This window comes from Mercenaria mercenaria, chromosome 2 (assembly GCF_021730395.1).
Source record: "Mercenaria mercenaria strain notata chromosome 2, MADL_Memer_1, whole genome shotgun sequence".
NCBI lineage: Eukaryota > Metazoa > Mollusca > Bivalvia > Venerida > Veneridae > Mercenaria > Mercenaria mercenaria.
Genome location: NC_069362.1, coordinates 111,930,257 through 111,950,567, shown reverse-complemented (window position 1 = coordinate 111,950,567; position 20,311 = coordinate 111,930,257). Strand labels below are relative to the sequence as shown.

The window sequence follows — 20,311 nt, the reverse complement described above, 5'->3', positions numbered from 1 at the left end:
TAGTTTTTGAAGGCATGTGACCCAGTTTCGAACTTGACCTAGATATCATCAAGATGAACATTCTGACCAACTTTCATAAATATCCCACAAAAAATGTGACCTCTAGAGTGGTCACAAGCAAAAGTTTACGGACGGACGGACGCACAGACGACGGACGCTGCGTGATCACAAAAGCTCACCTTGTCACTATGTGACAGGTGAGCTAAAAAGACATAGGGGGCTGCCATTTTGTTATGCCCTTTAATCGAATAAACTTATACTACCGGGGTAGGTATCCCTTCTCTGCGGTAGGGAGACTATGTAGTTGGATCGGTGACTGTATTAGAAAACATGTTCTTTCGATGCTCCTATAAATTACAAGCAAGGTGAGTTTAAACTTCGGAATTTCCACTTTTTTTTTCGTTCCTACTGATTTCGACCCAGCGCAAAAAATACGCCAGGTGCGGGCGGTAAAAAAAAATTAAAATATTTTTTTTTCATTTCCCGTCAAATTGGTGCGGGAAATCCGACGAACAGGTAATCAGTTTGGTGTGGCCTAAACCCCAACATGCAAACAAGTTATATTTTCAATAAAATCTACTAAAATGACATGGCCAAGATAATTTAAAAATCTATTATTTCAGATTTTCCATTTATTCTGCATCTTTGTTAAGCTGATAAATACATGTTCAAAAGAATAATAATTATAAAGCTTGAAGACTGTGTAAATAGCAATCATAATCGACTGATAATCTTGCATATGTATTAGTATAGCAGAATGACAAACCGACTTTCAGCAGTTAACAAAAACATATACTGCCATTTTGTCCCATTCTTTCTTTAAAACTTACTCAGCAAGATGCATTTCACAAAGATACATGTGTACCAATTTTCATTCATTAAACTAATTTCAAGACTGAACAAAAATATTCAAACAAATTTCATAGCGAAATTTACAAACCTAACTTTAGTGTTAAATCCCGGGCTATTTTTTGTCCGAAACCAACACATTTTCATTCATTTTTTCTAAAAATATTGACACAAACATGGTATAATTTTTCAACATTTTAGGAATCTGAATTCATCTGAAGATACAAATTAACTAAGCTGAACTGGTTTCATCAACTCACTCAAAAAGATATTTCTATTTATTTTAAATTCCAATGTAATGTTTTACTACATTTCTTACGTCACAAAGCAGTGTTGGAGCATTCTAAAATATTTACATTTACTATTATAGTGTACCTTGTATGGGAAGAAAAAGGCATTTATTTTTGTACAAACAACAATGGCGTAATGTTATCAAGGATGGCCCTATCCGAGAATTGGCATATGTAACCTGGTCATATACCCAAAACATTAACAAAATGGCATAGTTAGACAAATTTTTACAAAACTTGACACAAAAATTTCAAAAAGTACTGTAAACTATAGCTATAACCGTATAATGGTCTAAACTGAACTAACACAGCTACATGATTTTTCAAAGGACTTGACAATATTCCAAGTAAAAACCAGGAACTTTATTTTCATTTGGAAGCAAATTACTACTTAACATGGGCTGTTCTATTAAAATGTTGCAAAGGTTGATATCCTGGCTTTTATTTTGATTTTTGGAACTCAAAGAAAGCAAACCCATTTAGTTTTGTAGCAAGCAATTGCAAAAATGTAAATACAGGAAATGAGTGTTATTTTTCTGTCTATTTCAACAGGTAAAAACCACATTGAGACTTCTTGAAAATCATCCAAAAGTCAGCAGATAACCTCCATCACATAAAGCAAGTGCTAAGATCGAATTTACATTTCCTACATCAGTATTTGATTGAAAAAAAAAATGTAATTCAGAAAAAGGCGGTCTCTAGAAACTAAGTTAAGATCCTGAAAAGTTAGGAATGCTGGAATTCATTTTTATTAAAATCATTCAAAAGACCGCGAAGTTTTTCATTTCTAAATGATTGTTTTAAAGTATGTACACAGTCATAGTTGATTCGCAATAAATGAAGGCAAAAACACCATTTTAAATAAGACTTCCGAGTACTATATGAAACCTGATGAGACATGCAATAGATCCTCATTTCATTTATATTACACAGTATCAGAAATTGTTCCAGCACAGAAAAAAGTTCTGGCCCCTTAATAGTACATTTGTACGAGTTAAAGACCTTCTGCAAAGAAATAAACTTTCTATTATCTTAATATAAATAACTATCACTGAGAAAAAAACAACAACAATTCTCTGTATCTGTAAAAGAAAGTAGCACATAGTTCATTACACTCGCACATGATGAAGAAAACTATTAATTCATTCCAACTTTCCAGCTCTCATCTGATTCATCCGAGGCATACTCCTCCAACAACGCTGCTGTAGATTTTGGAATCTGAACCTCGTAGCTAGATTCTGTATCAAACCCATCATCCCCTTCCGTACTACTATCGTCAATCTCGTCACAGTCCGAGCCTGGTTCCCATGTGTTATCTGAACTACTATCAGAACTGTCCCGCCAGGAGTTCGGAAAGTCTCGGTTGCTGGTATTAACCGTATTACTTGCCACCCTAACAGGACTAGTGTTATTGTTTGCATTCCATGTTGAACACAGCGTTTCATGTCTTTGTGATCTAGATGAACGTTGTCTATGGTTGTTTCTGTACGATGCATCGTCTTGTTTTGGTGTACTTGATTTAATACCATTATCAGAAATATTTTGACGAGAATTTGTATGTCCTGGTTCTCTTTTAGCTGATGAAGCTGTTGCAATTGGTGATATATTAGCACTGTGAACAACCGTTGCTGTAGGGATTGCAGAACTTGTGGATTCGCTACCAAGACGTCCAGAATAATTTATCAACGACAAATCTATTTTAACATTCAAGCTCTGTCCATTGTTATCGTTATTGATGCATGACTGGTTATTTCTTCTACTTGCACTTGTTCTACTATTTCTTCTCGAATGTTGAGAAGTTTCCCGCCAGGACTGCCTACTACGCGGGGGAGATGTTCTAGAACGATGCACATTTGTTTGCCCGTTTAAATGCTGTGAATTAACTCCACTGGCTTTATTTTTCTTACAGTCGCTGACAGAAATAATATCATTATCTTGTCCTCTTTTCCTAAATCCGTACCTATTGATATTAGAATTATTTGTAACGGTCTCCGAAAGCGTATTTGTGTCTTTTGAAGACTGACAGGTTTGATCACTGGTATTGCATGTCGGATCTCCACTTGTTTTGCTCTTCTTATGTTCATCTGATTCAAAATTACTAAAAGTATGCTTTCTTTTACGGCTAGAAGATTTTTTAGAATTACCAGATGGTTGACTAACAACATCTGTGGGACTGCTTGAACCAGTTATAAAACCACTGTCAACAGTAGAACCTTGGTCAGTGCTTTCATTCAATACAATATTTCTTACTCCCTCCTGTTGATTAATATCTGCAGAGTTTTCTGCAGACCTACATGTATCACTTCGCCTTACACGTTTTGTAATGTATTTCATTGATTCCGAATTGTCCGAATCTGTGGATTCTGTCGCAGTTGAAATCAACAATGGATTACTAGCACTTAAGCCAACAACTGAACTGAAGTTCTGATGTTGCTGGATAGTAGATGGACTTTGTGTGCTGTCTGGTTCACATCTTGAAACACAATTTTCTTGTACTGCACTGGTATTATCTTGATGATGGTTGTCTCCGATGTCATTAGATTCTGCTTGATCTTCATGATGTGATAGGCCTTCATTGCTAGTTTCTGAAACATTATCACCATTTTGACTTTCCTCATGGCTTTCTCCATGTTCATAATCTAAACTACTATCAACGTGACTTGTTTCATAACAGACTCCCTTATTTTCGACCTTACTACCAGTCTGTGCAGTTTCAACATTTCTACTGTCATCAGTTTCAGCATCTACGAAATCGCTAGAGTGACTTCTTGGTGAACTTTTTGAACTTGTGTCTGACTTGTCATCATGACTGTTAAATGATGAACAATAGTTTTCATCTGAGCTACAATGACTAGCTTCTGATTTTGAACTATTCCCCTCACTTGCTGAAGTCACTGATGACAATGAATGTGCTGGACTCGAATTTGAAATATTTGTAGAGTGATGGTCACTGACTTCGTCATTTCTACAAGAATCGGGTGACCTGGGTGAAGAAATCAAGGAGGATCTAGAATTACTATCTGTAGTGTTGAAGAGGCTTCTATTACTATGTGCTGGACTAGAATGGTTATCTGTTGCAGGTGTTGCCGTAAGAAAAGAGCCATGCATTGAATCTTCATTGTCGTCCTCCCTTGAGGGGCTGTTTACCATTGACGACGTTGATGGAATACTTGAAAAACTTCCGGTTGTGTCTGAAGGTGAATCTGGAGGCTGGGAGAGTATAACATGCTCCGATATATACTGGTTGTTGTAGTTGCGACTCTCGTTCCTAAATGGAGTATACCTTTCATATTCAGGTGAACGTGTTGAAGCATTTGGGGAGCGATTGTATGGCGTATGATTAGTATCAGAATCAGATATCCAGTTCAAATCACTTACATCGGAGCCAGCTGGATTTGCTGGTCCGTTCTCTTCAGTTAAATTACTCCAACGGCTATCGTTTGCATATGAGTACCTATCATCTGAATGGTTTTCATCCTCGGTATAATAACGAGTATCATTGTCAGAATGATTGTTATCTCCGTTTTGTCCATTTTCATTTCTACGATCGTCATCATTTTGACCGTTACTGTAATTTTCTGAAGTATCTGGAGCTGAAGCATTATTATTCTCATTACTGTTGCTATTCACGATTGCATCCAGCTCTGCAGCCGAAGGGATTCTGACGTCGTCATTCAGGTTGTTCTGATCTTGAACAAGTCTAGAGTTGAGCACTGCTCTCATTTGATTACGAACACGCTCCAACCTTGATGAAAGTTCAAAGAGACTATTTACCACTGTTCTTTCAACCTGCTCAACTACATCCGAACCTTCAGCATTACCAGCATTATTATTATTATTATCCTGGCCTGTGTCGTTATTTGAGGCATTGTCCGCGTTATCTGCCGAAATATTTGATGCCGCACTATCAAACCAGGAATCCCTGAAAGAATCTCGGCTCAGATCGTCGGACATGAAATCGGTAACATCACTCTCGCTACTATCCGAGCTGTCCGAACTGAAAATGTGATTCCTATCGTTAAGTTGTTGTCGTAACTCAACAAGCTGGTCATTCAGTGATTGGGATAGGTTGTTCAGTTCATGTAACTTGACTTTCAGTTGCTCTATCATTCTGTTCTTTTCTGAAATATACAAAAATAAACAAATAGACAAAACTTCTTAAAGTCACTATTTCTAGTGGTGGGACCAACACTTGATGTATACTGTTGCTTGGTGTATGTCCTATTTACCAATGAATACTGCACTTACTTATTAAGTTTGAGAAGTATTTTATGCAAGCAGTATTTATTTACTTACTTAAATCTATTTAGAAGTTTCAACATCCAGTACTGTCACAAGAGTTATGGAACCTGTGCAATGTAAGTCAGTTTACCACAGTGAATAAGTGTGTGAAGTTTCAATCCATTCCCACAAGTCCTTACTGAGATACCAGCTTACATACAAAAACTTAACCAAATTGGGACACCGATGCGGACGCAGACGCCAAACCACAGGCGAGTCCAATAGCTCTATTATTCTTTGAATAGTCGAACTAATATGTTTTTTCCCCTTTCTCAGAAGAAAATACCCCTGATAATAGGTTGTTTGACACAACCAGATATGAACTCTCTTTCAAGTTATATTATAGTGCCTCTCAGGAAGGTTACTGCTGCAATATAGTTTATTAGTTACATTAGTTAGAAATGATTGAAAACAGTATTAATAAGTGTGAAAAGTAGTACCATATATATGGCTAAAAACTTCCCCTTTTTGTCTTAAAACAACGAAAAATTCCCCTACAGAATCCAGAAACAGTGGTTACTGCCTGCCATTATATAATTGAAATACTGTTGAAAAATGGCCTTAAACCGAAAACAAACAAATACTAGAGATGCTTTTGAGAAAAGCGCATGTCTCCCACAACTGCCTAAGCATCTAAATAGTAAGTCAGTCTTTAAATATTGTTTACTTAATCCACATGTGCATGCGCTTTCTACACACTAAAATGACGCCTATACTACTAGTAGTATAGACGCCGGTTTAGCGGTAAAACTGCACAAAAATCAGAGTGGTTTTGGAAAATCAAGGGCCATAACTCCAATACGCCTAGACCGATTTGGCTAGTTATCGAACTTGGCCGAGGTCTTATGGTCAAACACATTTTGTTTAAGTTTGGTGAAAATCGGATGAGAAATATTCGACTTAGAGTGCGGACAAGCTTTATGACAGACAGACACACAGACTGGAGTAAACCAATATGTCTCCCACACCACTGTGTGGTGGGAGACATAAATATGTAATGTATACTGAAGTAAGTCCTTACCATCAATATGAGCCTTGAGGGCAGCTACACAGTTATGTGTTGGTCTGTCACTCAGTGGAATCATCAGTCCACATTCACCCTCACATGCCGTCTCCCTATGCTCACACTGTTCATTTTCATGATCTTCAAGATGCATTCGTAAAATTCTGACACCACACTTAGAAAACCTGCATGTCTTCATCTCATACCCACAATTCTTGATGTGACGTTCAAAGTGCTCCAGCATGATCTTCTCCAGACATCCATTGTCTCGATACTCACATATCATCAACAACCTGTCAATGCAGCAAAATATTTTGAGGCTCTTATGGCTATGGATATGTAATAATAATCAGCAATATCGGTGAAATAAATGGTGAAATAGAAATTTTCCTTTATGAAAATCCGCACCTCACAACAGACCAGGTAAAATTTCACTGGGAAACATTATTCCCTAGATGCATTCTTGTATTTTATCTAAGCATTCTTTTGTCACTGTTGTTGCTAATACAAAATGTTTACGGAGAATATGTAAACGAACAGTAATTGTCTGTTGTCCATTAAAGTGTACACTACCTTAGTAAGTTGCTTAAAAAATGGGAAAAGTTGTATCTTTGATTCATAACAAATCATTATGGAACACTTACTGAGAATACATCATAAAACTGAAATTGTCCATTGTCATGGAGGATTCACTACCTTAACACATGGCAAAAGCTGGATCATAATTATACAAGATAGGTTTAAATATATCGACACATTAAATGTTCATGGTCAAAGAGGCAAAAAAGTTTAAAATGCATAAACTTTCAGACTGAAACTAAATGAACTTCAATTGTGATCGTATTTCATTTACCGGTAATGATTAACACTAAAATCAAAGCTTTTACAACCCTTAACCTGCTAAATTTCTATAATGAACTTTTCCAGCTTTCAATTTGGACAATACCATTAACTGTTAAAAGTGGTGCTTACCAAAAAAGGTACTGACTGAATGGTGAGCAGTGCAGATCTTGACCAGACTGCATGGATGTGCAGTCTGATCATGATCTAGACTGGTCGCAAAGGCAGAATCAGTCGTGTTCAGCATGATAAGGGTTAAAGGAAAAACAAAGATGTCTACAGCTATGTCCCTTCTGAACGGAATATGACAATGTTATTAAAGTTATCCAATGTCTATCTTTCAGCATTAAAGATATTCTATCTTTAAATATAACTACTTCATTTGTAGAAAATCGTCATCTGAGGTATTTATCTTTACTAAATATACAAATATGTGCATACGTAGAGTTATTATCACTGTTAAAGATAAGGTAGTAACTGTTAATTGTTTAAAAAATACAAAACACTTCCAGTTCTTTAACAGAAGTACACATTCATACTGTGTTCAGTTATACATTTATTCAGTGTGCACTTGTTGCATAGTACTGCTAAAACATGTACATAAACCTGTTAATTTTATGCTTGCACTTGCATAAACTACATGTAGTAACTGGTCATATTTTCAAATATAGAATTCAGGTTTAGTGTACCATTAATCACCAATGAAACCTCATTTCTTCCTTCTCAATGACTGAATATGTGTATACAACAAGAGGTTTTTAGCCACAGCACACCAGACTACTTGAAGCTCTTCCACCTCATGCCAGCTTACATACAAAAGCTTTTAAATTACTCAAATTTTCCCGCATATAAAAAAGGGGGCACTATTTTGCAAAATTTAAACAGGAGATATGAAACAGGGCTCAGAATGATAATTTCATTATACTGAAGACTTATAAACAGTCTGAAAGTATTCAGTACAATAGTTCCTGAAAAACATGCTTATAATTATGCAAAACTTTCAACAAAATTTCTTAGAAGTGAAAAAGGGAAATATTTTTTCCAAAATGTAAGCCAGAGTTATAAAACCTGCTACATGTAGGTGAAGTTACCTGATGTTGCAAAAGATGTGTGTAAAATTTGAAAACATTTGATCACATCTTTTCTGAGAAACCTGCTTACATGCAAAACTGTAACAAAAGTTTGATACTAAAAAGGGGCAAAATTTTAACAAAATAAAAGCTAGGGTCACATTATTTCTCTTGTGAGATTATCTTATGATGCCCAAGACATGTGTGAAGTTTAAGCATGTTGTCTAGTAGTTTTTGAGAAACTTGCATAAAAAACTTGAAATCCTGAGACATACTGTAATTTTTCAATTTTTTTTACTGTTTACAGTCATTTAGGGTCCAGTTCAAGACTTCTTAGTCTTACACAATTTTATAAATGTGTACCTGTTTAGCATATTCTGCACCAGTGGAAGTACAGGTTTGAGGTCCTGCTTGCGTGTACGCTTCCTGCATGTTGGGCATGTGTGACGGTTGGTGAGCCATCGTTCTATACAGCCCTGACAAAAGACGTGGCGACAGGGGCATTCAACAGCCTTATCTAGCACACACTGACATATACAACAAACGAGATCCGGATCTGGCGGAGGGTCAAACTTCTCTATATCATAACGTGACATTGTCCTCACAATCTAACATTCTGGAAAGGAAAGAAGCATTCATATATATAATGAAAAAAAAAAACAATTGTAAATGGTATTAATTTTTGTTAAAAGTTTTGTGGGAAGGGCAAAGTGAAACACTTAAGGCGAAGTTATTGCTCAACTTTGCCCAAGACACAGTCTCTGAAGTCAAGGGCCACAACTCCGGTCTGTCTGAGTGAAATCTCAAATGTTCTGGTTTGCGAACCAGTATTGAAAAATAAAAACAATTAACACATTTTGCATAAGTAAGAGTCAGTGTGCAACATTAACATTTTAACACTGTAGCAAATGTTCCTTTTGATCTGACATAAAATAAACCATGCAACAAAATCTGAACACAAATTATACACACGTTTCAAATGGGTATCGCTGTTTGCAATATTTTGGCCGCCATTGCAGTTATGACCTTATTAGGGTAATCATTTTGAAAACAAATAGGACGTAACTATGAATCTTTTCTATGAATTAAGACTTTCTAAGGTAGTACCGTATGTTTTTCATGGTATTTGTTGAAAATGGTTATATTTATAATTCTGTAACAGTCTCGGGAAAAATGTGCAGCCTAGACCGGGATTCAAACCTCGGACCTTCTGCTAACCATGCCAACACTCTACCAATTGAGCTACCGAGGCCACCCGATACGAGAACCACTATACACCTTCCCTCTTGTTGCGAGACATTGGCACTCCTGGATCTGTACCCCTAGACACTTCCTTCTTAGTAATCTTACATGAATCTTCTTGTTAAATACAAAGTAAATGGGTGCTGGGTTTATTCTTTGCTCAGGGATTGTTTTATCATAGGCAGTGGCTACGATTACGGTACCGTAATCCTAGTCTCCGATTCTAGGATTACGGAAGTTAGGACATGCATAAATGTTATTGTAAATTTACTTATGTCACTAAAAACTAGAGTTGTCACAAGAGTGACGAATTATACCCCCACAATATGGCCTTGTTATCATCCGGAAACCATGCAAAACCAACGGACCGACCGACCGCCAAGCTCACTCCTATATATCCCCCCAAACTTCGTTTTGTTGGGGTATAATTATGCCTGCCCTATTATTTCGTGTTATCGATCAACCATTTTGGGTTAGTATAATCTTAAAGAAACAGGCGAAATCAACATCCATAAACATGTTTTTCTTTCCAAAACCACACTAAATAAATATTTTTTTGAAAATTAGCAGACAAATGAAGAATTATGTATATTCTTAATGCACCTGTCAATATTTTGCCCGTCCGGGGGGGGGGGGGGGGGGGCTGACCCAAGGGAATCTGACATTTCAAAAATTTTGTTGTCTAAATCCCCACCCCAGAGACAACCTTTTTTGTCTAAATCCCACCCTAGAGCCTGGTTGGTACATCAAATGTTTGTCAAATTTCCGCCTGTCGGGAATGGTCTTCTGTCTAAAGTCCTGTGTATGCCAGCGGCTCCCCCGGGCGGGCAAAATATTGACAGGTGCATAATAATAGCTCAAAAATATTTTTTAAAATATTCATTCCTCAAAAGTTTATGATTTGATTTTGCCAGTCACTTTAGATTTCCTCGCATACAGAATCGGGCGAAATGGGTGGCATGAAAAACCCAAATCTACACCCGTATACGTTTTCGTATTTTGTTATTTTAAGTGAAAAAAAAAGTAAGTTTACAACATCATTTATGCCGGTCTCACTAAAAAGCGACAACATCTCCTGATTGTCTCTGAAAAATTTCTACCACAACATTGATAGCGTTTAAACAATATCGAATGTTGATACATATGTGCATTTACTCATGTTACGGAGGGTAGAATTTAGTGACCATCTATATTTTTGGATATTAAGAAATTAAACAATAACGCAGTTACTTATTCAAAAGAAACTCTTTAATAAAACATAATTGAAAAAGACGTCCGACACACAATCCAATCAATATGACATTTTCTACCGCCAATACCGAGAGAGAATAAAGGTATATGACTGACAATTTTAAGCTGTATTTTTAAAACAAAAATTTGAATATTTACACTTGCTATAATTATTAAATTGAGCATCGTATAGAAGAAAATTGGCAACCATCTGTCAATTTAGAATGTCCTTAACACCACACAAAAAGTTGCGGATGTGCTACGTATATTACAGTGCTGGAATGGCGATTTTAAAAACATACAACTCTGTTACGGAAGTGATAAAATTTACAACGAAATGAAAACATAAGCCTAAAGAATATATTGTTGTTGTTTTTTTCTACCATGGGAACATGGTTTTGGAACTTAATTAAATGTTTTAAAGAATTGATTAAAACACAACACAATAAGTTGACATATTACAGTTCTGGCACTGCTTAAGTATTAGAAACCTGTCATCTAACATAAATTAAACTAGAGCTATCACTAAAGGTGATGAATGTACCCCCCGCATGCACTGACACAGTACATTGCAATTTGACGCACACAAGATTGCATAATTATGTGAACTGTATGTATATAGACTGTATGTATACAGTATAGTAACAAAAAACAAAGTCCCATAACTATGCAGAATATTTATCTAAAAGAATGTAAATTGCACCATGCACAACTAGGGTTGGTACTGATCACTTGTGTGAAGTTTCATTAAATTGTGTGTAAGGGTTTGGTAGATTAGGCACGCACAAGATTGCATATGCAGACTGTATGTACATAGTATGTTAACAAGAAACAAAGTCCCATAACTCTGCAATTTTTGTCGCTGAACGAACCTAACATGCCCCATGCACAACTACTGTTGATACTGATCACTTGTGTGAAGTTTCATTAAATTGTGTCAAGGGGATGAGGAAAGATGGTGCGCACAAGATTGTGTCTATGTATATAGTATAGTAACAAAAAAAACAAAGTCCCATAACTCTGAAAAATTTTTTTTCTGAAAGAACCTAACATGCCCCATGCACAACTAGTGTTGTTACTGATCACTTGTGTGAAGTTTCATTAAATTGTGTCAAGGGTCAAGGGGATGAGGAGAGATGGTGCGCACAAGATTGTGTCTATGTATATAGTATAGTAACAAAAAAAAACAAAGTCCCATAACTCTGCAAATTTTTTTCTGAAAGAACCTAACATGCCCTATGCACAACTACTGTTGGTACTGATCACTTGTGTGAAGTTTCATTAAATTGTGTCAAGGGGATGAGGAGAGATGGTGCGCACAAGATTGTGTCTATGTATATAGTATAGTAACAAAAAAACAAAGTCCCATAACTCTGCAAATTTTTTTTCTAAAAGAACCTTACATGCCCCATGCACAACTACTGTTGGTACTGATCACTTGTGTGAAGTTTCATTAAATTCTGTCAAGGGGATAAGGAGAGATGGTGCGCACAAGATTGCGTCTACGGACAGACGGCCAGACGGACAGACAGACAGACAACCTGAAACCAGTATACCCCCCCTTACAACTTTGTTGTCGGGGGGTACAAAAACAATACATTTCATTAAGGAGACAATCACTGAAACTGTACATTTTCAAACAATTACCTTCATAAGACTAAACAGCAACTAAATTAAACTACCATGTGTGGCAACTATACAAAATCTGTATATACAGCAAATATTGGAGCATCTAGTTACGGAAGTGATAATGCGTTACGGAAATTGTGTTAAATGTATAGTTAAGCCTATAATCAAACTGCTGTGTGTAATAGATTAACGACCTTAATATAAAATGTCAGGGCTTTTTAGAAACAGTTCAAATGATGAAGCCCTCTCATGATGCAGGCTTTCTATCCATCTATGATCTCCGTCAAAGAACATCGAACATTTCTTGATATTCCTGTCTTTTCTAAATAATCAACTATTTTGTATACGTCTGATTTCTTTTATTCTTTTTACATCTTGGACGAATGGGACTTTGCATTTGTTACTATATTTCCAAGATTCAGTAAGAAAGTTAATCTGAATTTTATCATGAGCCATGTCTCAAATTACGCAGCCATCCAGATGTCTCTCCTCGCACACAAATTTCTGTGATTTGTCAGCAACAGTTGAATTTGCATTTTTCGGTTACTTTTCTGATATTAGTGTGTTTGTCAACCATTTTCTAAAAAATTTCAACTCAATTAATAATGTTAATAAACGTTTCCTTACTAACATTTTCTGTCTTTTATTCTGTAAAATCCATGTTTCAGACGTTCAACATACAACAGTTTCTATTGGATAATAAAGTCTGTAAAGATTCTCTGAAAGCAAAGAATGCAGTCAACTAAAATAATAGCAGACTCGGTTTGATTAAGTCCGTTTAAATCATTGTAAGTCATATGTGCCACTATATTTTCTTTGCACATGGAAGAAAAATAGTCAAATTTGTCAAACAAGAGGGCCATGATGGCCCTATATCGCTCACCTGTTATCATTGCACTTGAGGACAAGAAGGTCCTCAGAAAAAATAGGACAAGGAACAACAAAGGGAAGAAATTTAACCAAAAAGAAAAAAAAAATCTTACAAGGTATAGATATGTTAAAATACACCTAAAAATTGGAGGTACCATCCATGTTGTACCACAGAAAACTGGTCACGTGTTTTCCCTACGGCCAATAATAAAAAAGTTACTAAAAATAAGCTATTTATAGTAACGTAAAAGGGAAGTAATTAAAAAAAAAAAATATTGTAAGTGGACAAAAGAAGGATCTACCAAATAAATCTGTTGAAATAAATAAAATCTCAGATCAGTATCTTCATTAGTTATAGAGATATAACAATTTTAATTTGAAATAAAGGGAGGTAATTTGATATAAAATCAGTCCATAGTTATCTACCCTGATTGTCTCAGTCCAACTAATAACAATAATGAAATTTTAGATAAGTCCTGTAAGTACTTATGATATAAATCCATTTTGATTACAATCAGGGGAGGTAATAAGATATAAAATAACTCTGGAACCTATGATTGGATCTGATTTGTCATGGAATCCAAGATTTATTGTTGTTGAAGATATTTTGGCAGTTTGTATCAAATCAAACCATAAATGAAGTCTCTATATGGCTGCAAAAGCCAAAATAGCCAATTTTGGACCTTTAAGGGGCCATAACTCTGGAACCCATGACGGAATCTGGCCAGGTGAAGAAAGGAAGCAAGATCTTGTGGTGATACAAGTTGTGTGCAAGTTTGGTTAAAATCAAATCATAAATGAAGCTGCTATTGTGCAGACAAGGTCAAAATAGCTAATTTTGGCCCTTTCAGGGGCCATAACTCTGGAACCCATTATGGGATCTGGCCGGTTCAAGAAAGGAACTGAGATCTTATGGTGACACAAGTTTTGTGCAAGTTTGATTAAATTCAAATCATAAATGAAGCTGCTATTGTGCAGACAAGGTCAAAATAGCTAATTTTGGCCCTTTCAGGGGCCATAACTCTGGAACCGATAATGGGATCTGGCCAGTTCAAGAAAGGAACCGAGATCTTATGGTGATACAAGTTGTGTGCAAGTTTGATTAAATTCAAATCATAAATGAAGCTGCTATTGTGCAGACAAGGTCAAAATAGCTAATTTTTGCCCTTTCAGGGACCATAACTCTGGAACCGATAATGGGATCTGGCCAGTTCAAGAAAGGAACCGAGATCTTATGGTGATACAAGTTGTGTGCAAGTTTGGTTAAAATAAAGTCATAAATGAAGCTATTGTGCAGACAAGGTCAAAATAGCTAATTCTGGCCCTTTCAGGGGCCATAACTCTGGAACCCATTAAGGAATCTGGCCAGTTCAAGAAAGGAACCGTGATCTTATGGTGATACAAGTTGTGTGCAAGTTTGGTAAAAATCAAATAAAAAATAAAGCTGCTATTATGCAGACAAGGTCAAAATAGCTAATTTTGGCCCTTTCAGGGGCCATAACTCTGGAACCCATAATAGGATCTGGCCAGTTCAAGAAAGGAACCGTGATCTTACGGTGATACAAGTTGTTTTTGACATATCTCTTTGGCCAAACTTTCATGCATGAAATTTGAATGTCGCACTGGAATTTACGAACACGTTATCGCCTCCGTAACGGATATGTTTAAAGAGGCATATTAAACATAATCTCATAAACATCATGTAGTAGAATGCTTTTTTTGTATATAAATATAACCTTACCTAATTTACTTGAAATACTGTTCCACCAATAATTTAAAATTACACTTAAAATTCTTTGCAGATCAGCCTCTGCTTCCTTTGAGCGACGCATGAGAAAAACTTTATTGTGCATTCCGCATTTCAGCAGGCAATTAGAACAGCTAAGATGTTATGTTACGGAAGAGATACGTTATGGAAGAGATAAAATTATTTCAATATTTGATAACTGTTCGATACCTTGATGGCATATATACTAAAAACAAGCCTTCTTACTGATGCATTCAAGGTGAATGATACAGACACAGAGGGAAAACACCATTGTTATCACGTACATTTGAAGAAATCCCCGTTACGGAGGAGATTTTTAAATCGCGACAAAATAAAAATGAACTGGAAACGATAATATCAAAAATATTTACTTATCAGATAGTAACAAGGGAGTTATTTTATTAAAGTTATATCATTGGACGACAGTTTGTGTCAATTTTGTCACATCTATACCTTTTTCAAAATACTTTGTTAATATATTAGTTATTGTTACGGTAGGTGAGAACCGTTTTAGGCGACAGTAATAATTATGACCGGGATGAATGCATTTTGTGCTTATGCTATTGGAAATGTCCTTCCTCAATTACAATGAACCCTCTTTCATAATACTGCATGTAGTTTTGGTGCACAGATGTACTCCAGTGCTATCAACAGAGTTATTATTTGGCTCAGTATACTTGGCGACATGGCTGAAATGAGCAGAAAGCTTTTATTTAGCAACCACAGCTGTTTTTTCAAACATGAATTTTCACAGTTATAACACTTTAATCTTATTCTGCTTGAATAAACAAGCACAGAACTGTTTAAATTTTCAAAATATCTTAAAAAATAAAAAAGTTATGCAGTATTGAAGTTTCATGAAAAGCGACTTTTTCTGGAATTTTTCCTCTATATAAAGTAAAGTAAAATATCGCGATGTAGCGGACCCGAGCGATTAAACAGAATACTTCAATCTTGCACAACTTTTTTATCTTTAAAGATATCTTTATGAAACTTGGTATACTTATGGCATTTTTTCTCTAGAAGCTATTTTTGATGTTTTCATAACCATATCTGAAGGCGTTATCTTGCTATTCCACAAGAACAGTGATGAGGTACACATTTTTTATACTGAATTTTTTTTTTCAGCTTTGTTTAATGGCATAATGTTATAAAATCATTCTTAAATATTATCAGTCCTTTTTTTATATAACTTAGAATACATAAATAAACCTTCTTGACGCTTCGTGTCGCTAAAATCCTTCTTGTCGCTTTTTAGTGAGACCCTCATTTATGCATGTCTTAACATATATATTTGATGCCTCTTAAATACTTCTGTAATTCTAGCCTATTCTCATAGATGTGTCTAGGAATAAGAAGCTTCCGTAATCCTAGAATCGGAGGCTAGGATTACGGTACCGTAATCGTAGCCACTGCCTTTATCTATCTATCTGTCTATCTATCTTCCGTAACCGCCGAACCCCTTGCGGGGACGTAGACGTTTTGCGCGTCAAAATCATAAGAGAAAGAATATTATAGTGATAAAAATTTAGAGTGGAAGAAACAAAAAATCACTTTGGTGAAATAAAAAGGCTAAAACTTGAGTTAGCAGGATAACTAGGGCGAGACATGTTCAAGGCTGCAAATGCGGCACTGAACTGCTCTAGGGAAGGGAGGTGGGCGACACTGGGGGGTAGTTGGTTCCAACAGTACACAGTTCTCGGAAAATAAGAGAACTTGTAATAGTCAGTGGTTGCAGTAATTAACCTATAACTTAGGGAATGGCCATAGCGGACACATCGGGTCATTGGGGTAAGGTAATCTACGATTGGGATAGCAACCAGATCATGATGAATCTTATAGAAGAGTGATAACCTAGAATCTATACGCCTTAAATCCAGTCGACGAAGGTTTTGGGAGTGTAGCGTATCTGTTACACTGGAAGTACGGCCGTAGTCAGTCTTGATCCAACGGGCGGCTCTCCTTTGGACGCTTTCAATTTGGTCTATCTGGGTTTGGGTGTGGGGCGACCATACCTCGGAGGCATATTCAAGCTGGGGTCGTACTAGAGTCTAGTAAGCAATGGTCTTAATGGGTTGGGATTGACCTTAATGTTTCTTCTTAAGAACCCTAGGGTTTGGTTAGCTTTTTTGGTTGACCTATTTATGTGATTGTCCCATGATAGGTCATTTGAGATATCCACGCCTAGGTATTTAGCTGAGCTGACCGATTCAAGTTGGACTCCATGTATGTAATACTGGGCAGTATAACATAGACATAGACACAGGGATAGTATGTTTCCTTCTAGTGGCGTGGATCACTTGACACTTGGAGGTGTTGAACTCCAAATCCGACTCCAACTCCCACTTTTCTAGAAGTTTTAGGTCATTTTGGAGAGTGACAGATTGGTCTGCAGATGACAATTTTAGATATATTGCCGTGTCATCTGCAAACAGACGGACTTTGGAACTGTTTTGTGGGAGGTCATTTATGTAAGCTAGGAAGAGCAGGGGACCAAGTACAGACCCCTGCGGGACAACTGAAGATACTGAGATGGCATCAGAGGTAGTGCCATTTAGTACTACTGACTGGATCCTATTATCTAAAAAGCCTTTGACCCATCTTAGTGTGTTACCTCTGACTCCATATTCATGCATTTTTAGTAGGACTTTCTCATGGCTAACCTTGTCGAAAGCCTTACTAAAATCTAGAAGTATAAGATCTACTTGTTTCTTATTGTAGACTGAGGTGACCAGGTCATTTACTAACATAACTTATATGTAGTCTAAGTTCTAACTGAGTAACGCATGACCTTTTTTCCCTAAAACCATGCTGTATGTCATACAGAATACCATGGTTGGTGAAGTGCTTAACAATTGATGATGAAACAATGTGTGCAAGAACTTTGCATAGGACACATGTTAAGGAAATTGGCCTATAATTTACTGGATTTGACCTATCACCTTTTTTAAAAATGGGGGCAACATATGCAGATTTCCACTGGGATGGAAGTGAACCTTCCTCCAGGGATTTCTGGAACATGACCTCAAGGATGGGAGATAGCTCTACAGAGAGTGTTTTAAGTATTATAGGCTTGATTTTGTCAGGACCACTGGCCTTGTAGTGGTTCAGGTTGCTGAGAAGTTTCTCAATACCATTTGTACCTATCCTAATATCTGGCATAGTAGGGACTGAATTTCCATCTGGGGTTAGTTTCATTTTACTGAGCGAGGCGAGGTTTAGTAGTGATTTGGGGCTAAAAACAGACTGAAACTGTTTGTTCAGTACTGTTGCCTTAGCTTGATCATCCAGATGGAGTTTAATTTCAGGCAGTGGCTGGAGAACCGGAATCGGTTCCCTAGACTGCGAACTTATTCGTCCGGAACCGGTTCTCTAAGCAAAATACCGTGCATAGGCTAGAAGACCAGAATTTTATTTCTATGCATAATACTGCCGAAATCCACTTTGTTTCTTTTGGTAAGTATCATGTGCATGTTCTTATCTTAATTTGTTAATTAATTTTACCATTTCAGCAAGCTATGCCCTTTTATTTTTTTGTGTTTACTGTGTCTCCAGAAGTGTACTCGCCGCATACTGTCCACCATATTGGAATGATAAAATAAACTAGTACGAATGAATGCGAAATCATCGACACTGGAGCCGAAATAAACTTGAAATTTAAACTTAAAAGGTATAAGACAATAAAAGAAACAATTAAAACAAAATAAGTAATTTCAGTATTGATTACATATCTTTGAACGTGAAATGCCGAGGTGTTACAAACCAGTATTTAAAGTGATCAAAGAATATGTATGTGGTTTTAAGGGCAATGAAATGAGTTTGTTCATCTATAAACATGTAATGACGCAAATACAAACCAGTATTATTTTATATTTAAATAATTTAAACATAATACAAGTTTAAAGCAAATAACATTTAAAAAGTGCAAAGTAGTTTCACGCATTCATTCGTACTATATTCGTTTATATCATTTGAATACGGCAGACACGGTATATATGCGGCGAGTACACTCTGGGAGACAGTAAACGCAGATAAATGCAAGGGCATGGTAAAATTAATTAAGATAATAATATGCATGACATTTACCAAAAAACAAAGTGGATTTCGGTAGTATTATGCATATAAATAAAATTCCGGTTCCCTAGCCTATGCATGATATTTTGCTTAGAGAACGGGTTCCGGACGAATAAGTTCGCCGTCTAGGGAACCGATTCCGGTTCTCTAGCCACTGCCTTAATTTCATTAATACAGCATCATAATTTATAATGCAGACATATTATACATGTTATTTGACCTAGCTAAAACAATCCAGCTTCAGAGATGTCTTTGCTGTTTTTAATGGACGCGACCAACAGAATATAAAGCGTCAGTTAAGTTATGGTACAATGTAGCCTGAACTATTAACTGACCAATGATCATGATGTAAACTTGCCGAACGCCAGTAACTGAGTGTACCCCACCCAACCATATAAAAATTAACCATACTGAAGCAGGATAGAACGTATGATTAAGATATAAAACAAGCGAAACATAATAATGCAAAAACTGAGTCTTACAGGCCTTCTAAATGCCGAAAATCTATAAGATGTTTTCCATTTCAACGTTTTTTCTGATTTCCCATTTGAAACGGTGTTTCATAAGAATAACTCCTATACTTTTAGGTCGCACGACTCTAAATTAGGTTCGGAGTAACTAATATTTCACGCCATAAGTTTACATATTTTTTGACAACTCTTTCGAATTACTACACTCCTTCATAACTTTGAAGATCATGTGTAGGCGCTGAATGAATATTTTATACTTCTTTGCTTGAAGTTTGTGCATACGCCCAAACAATAAAGCTTTCCAAATTACATTAAAGCTATGTATATATAGCTATTGACCGACAGCTGTTCAAAGATTGAGGGCAGAGATTAGAACAGGCACAATGGCATAAGCTTTGAAGGAGTCGACTGTGGCTGCTGTGTGTTTTGGTTAAACTGACTCGAATTAAAAAACCATAACTTAGAAAATCGCTATACTTAGATAACACCAAATACATAAATGTAGTTATGCAAATTTACAGTCAGAGATATACTGTAAAAGCTGAAATACATGCATGTATATCATAGCTTTATTACGCTAGCTGCCGCAGCAAATTTCTTGATTATTTCATTCCGGTGAGTTTCAGTAGATTACTGTTTAATTCAACCAACGTTCATTCTTGACATCAATGATCAGAGTGGTGATCTAGTGGTTA

At 36.3% G+C, this 20,311-nt stretch overlaps 2 protein-coding genes across 4 annotated transcripts in view; both read right to left on the bottom strand.

Moving 5' to 3' along the window:
• Positions 1 to 20,311, bottom strand: part of LOC123564933 (solute carrier family 22 member 4-like) — a 143,820-nt gene that overhangs the window by 17,105 nt on the left and 106,404 nt on the right. The window lies entirely within an intron of this gene.
• LOC123564932 (putative uncharacterized protein DDB_G0282133) lies at positions 615 to 19,732 on the bottom strand. 2 transcript variants are annotated; one of them, XM_053537573.1, is made up of 4 exons: positions 19,629 to 19,732; positions 8,697 to 8,949; positions 6,442 to 6,716; positions 615 to 5,260 (listed from the first exon to the last, which is right to left on the bottom strand). In XM_053537573.1, exons 2-4 carry the CDS (start codon positions 8,927 to 8,929, stop codon positions 2,277 to 2,279), a joined length of 3,492 nt encoding a protein of 1,163 aa, XP_053393548.1. In that variant the 5' UTR covers positions 8,930 to 8,949; positions 19,629 to 19,732; the 3' UTR covers positions 615 to 2,276. The 2 variants fall into 2 exon arrangements, with proteins under 2 accessions (XP_053393548.1, XP_053393547.1); XM_053537572.1 differs by lacking the exon at positions 19,629 to 19,732 and adding an exon at positions 13,066 to 13,176.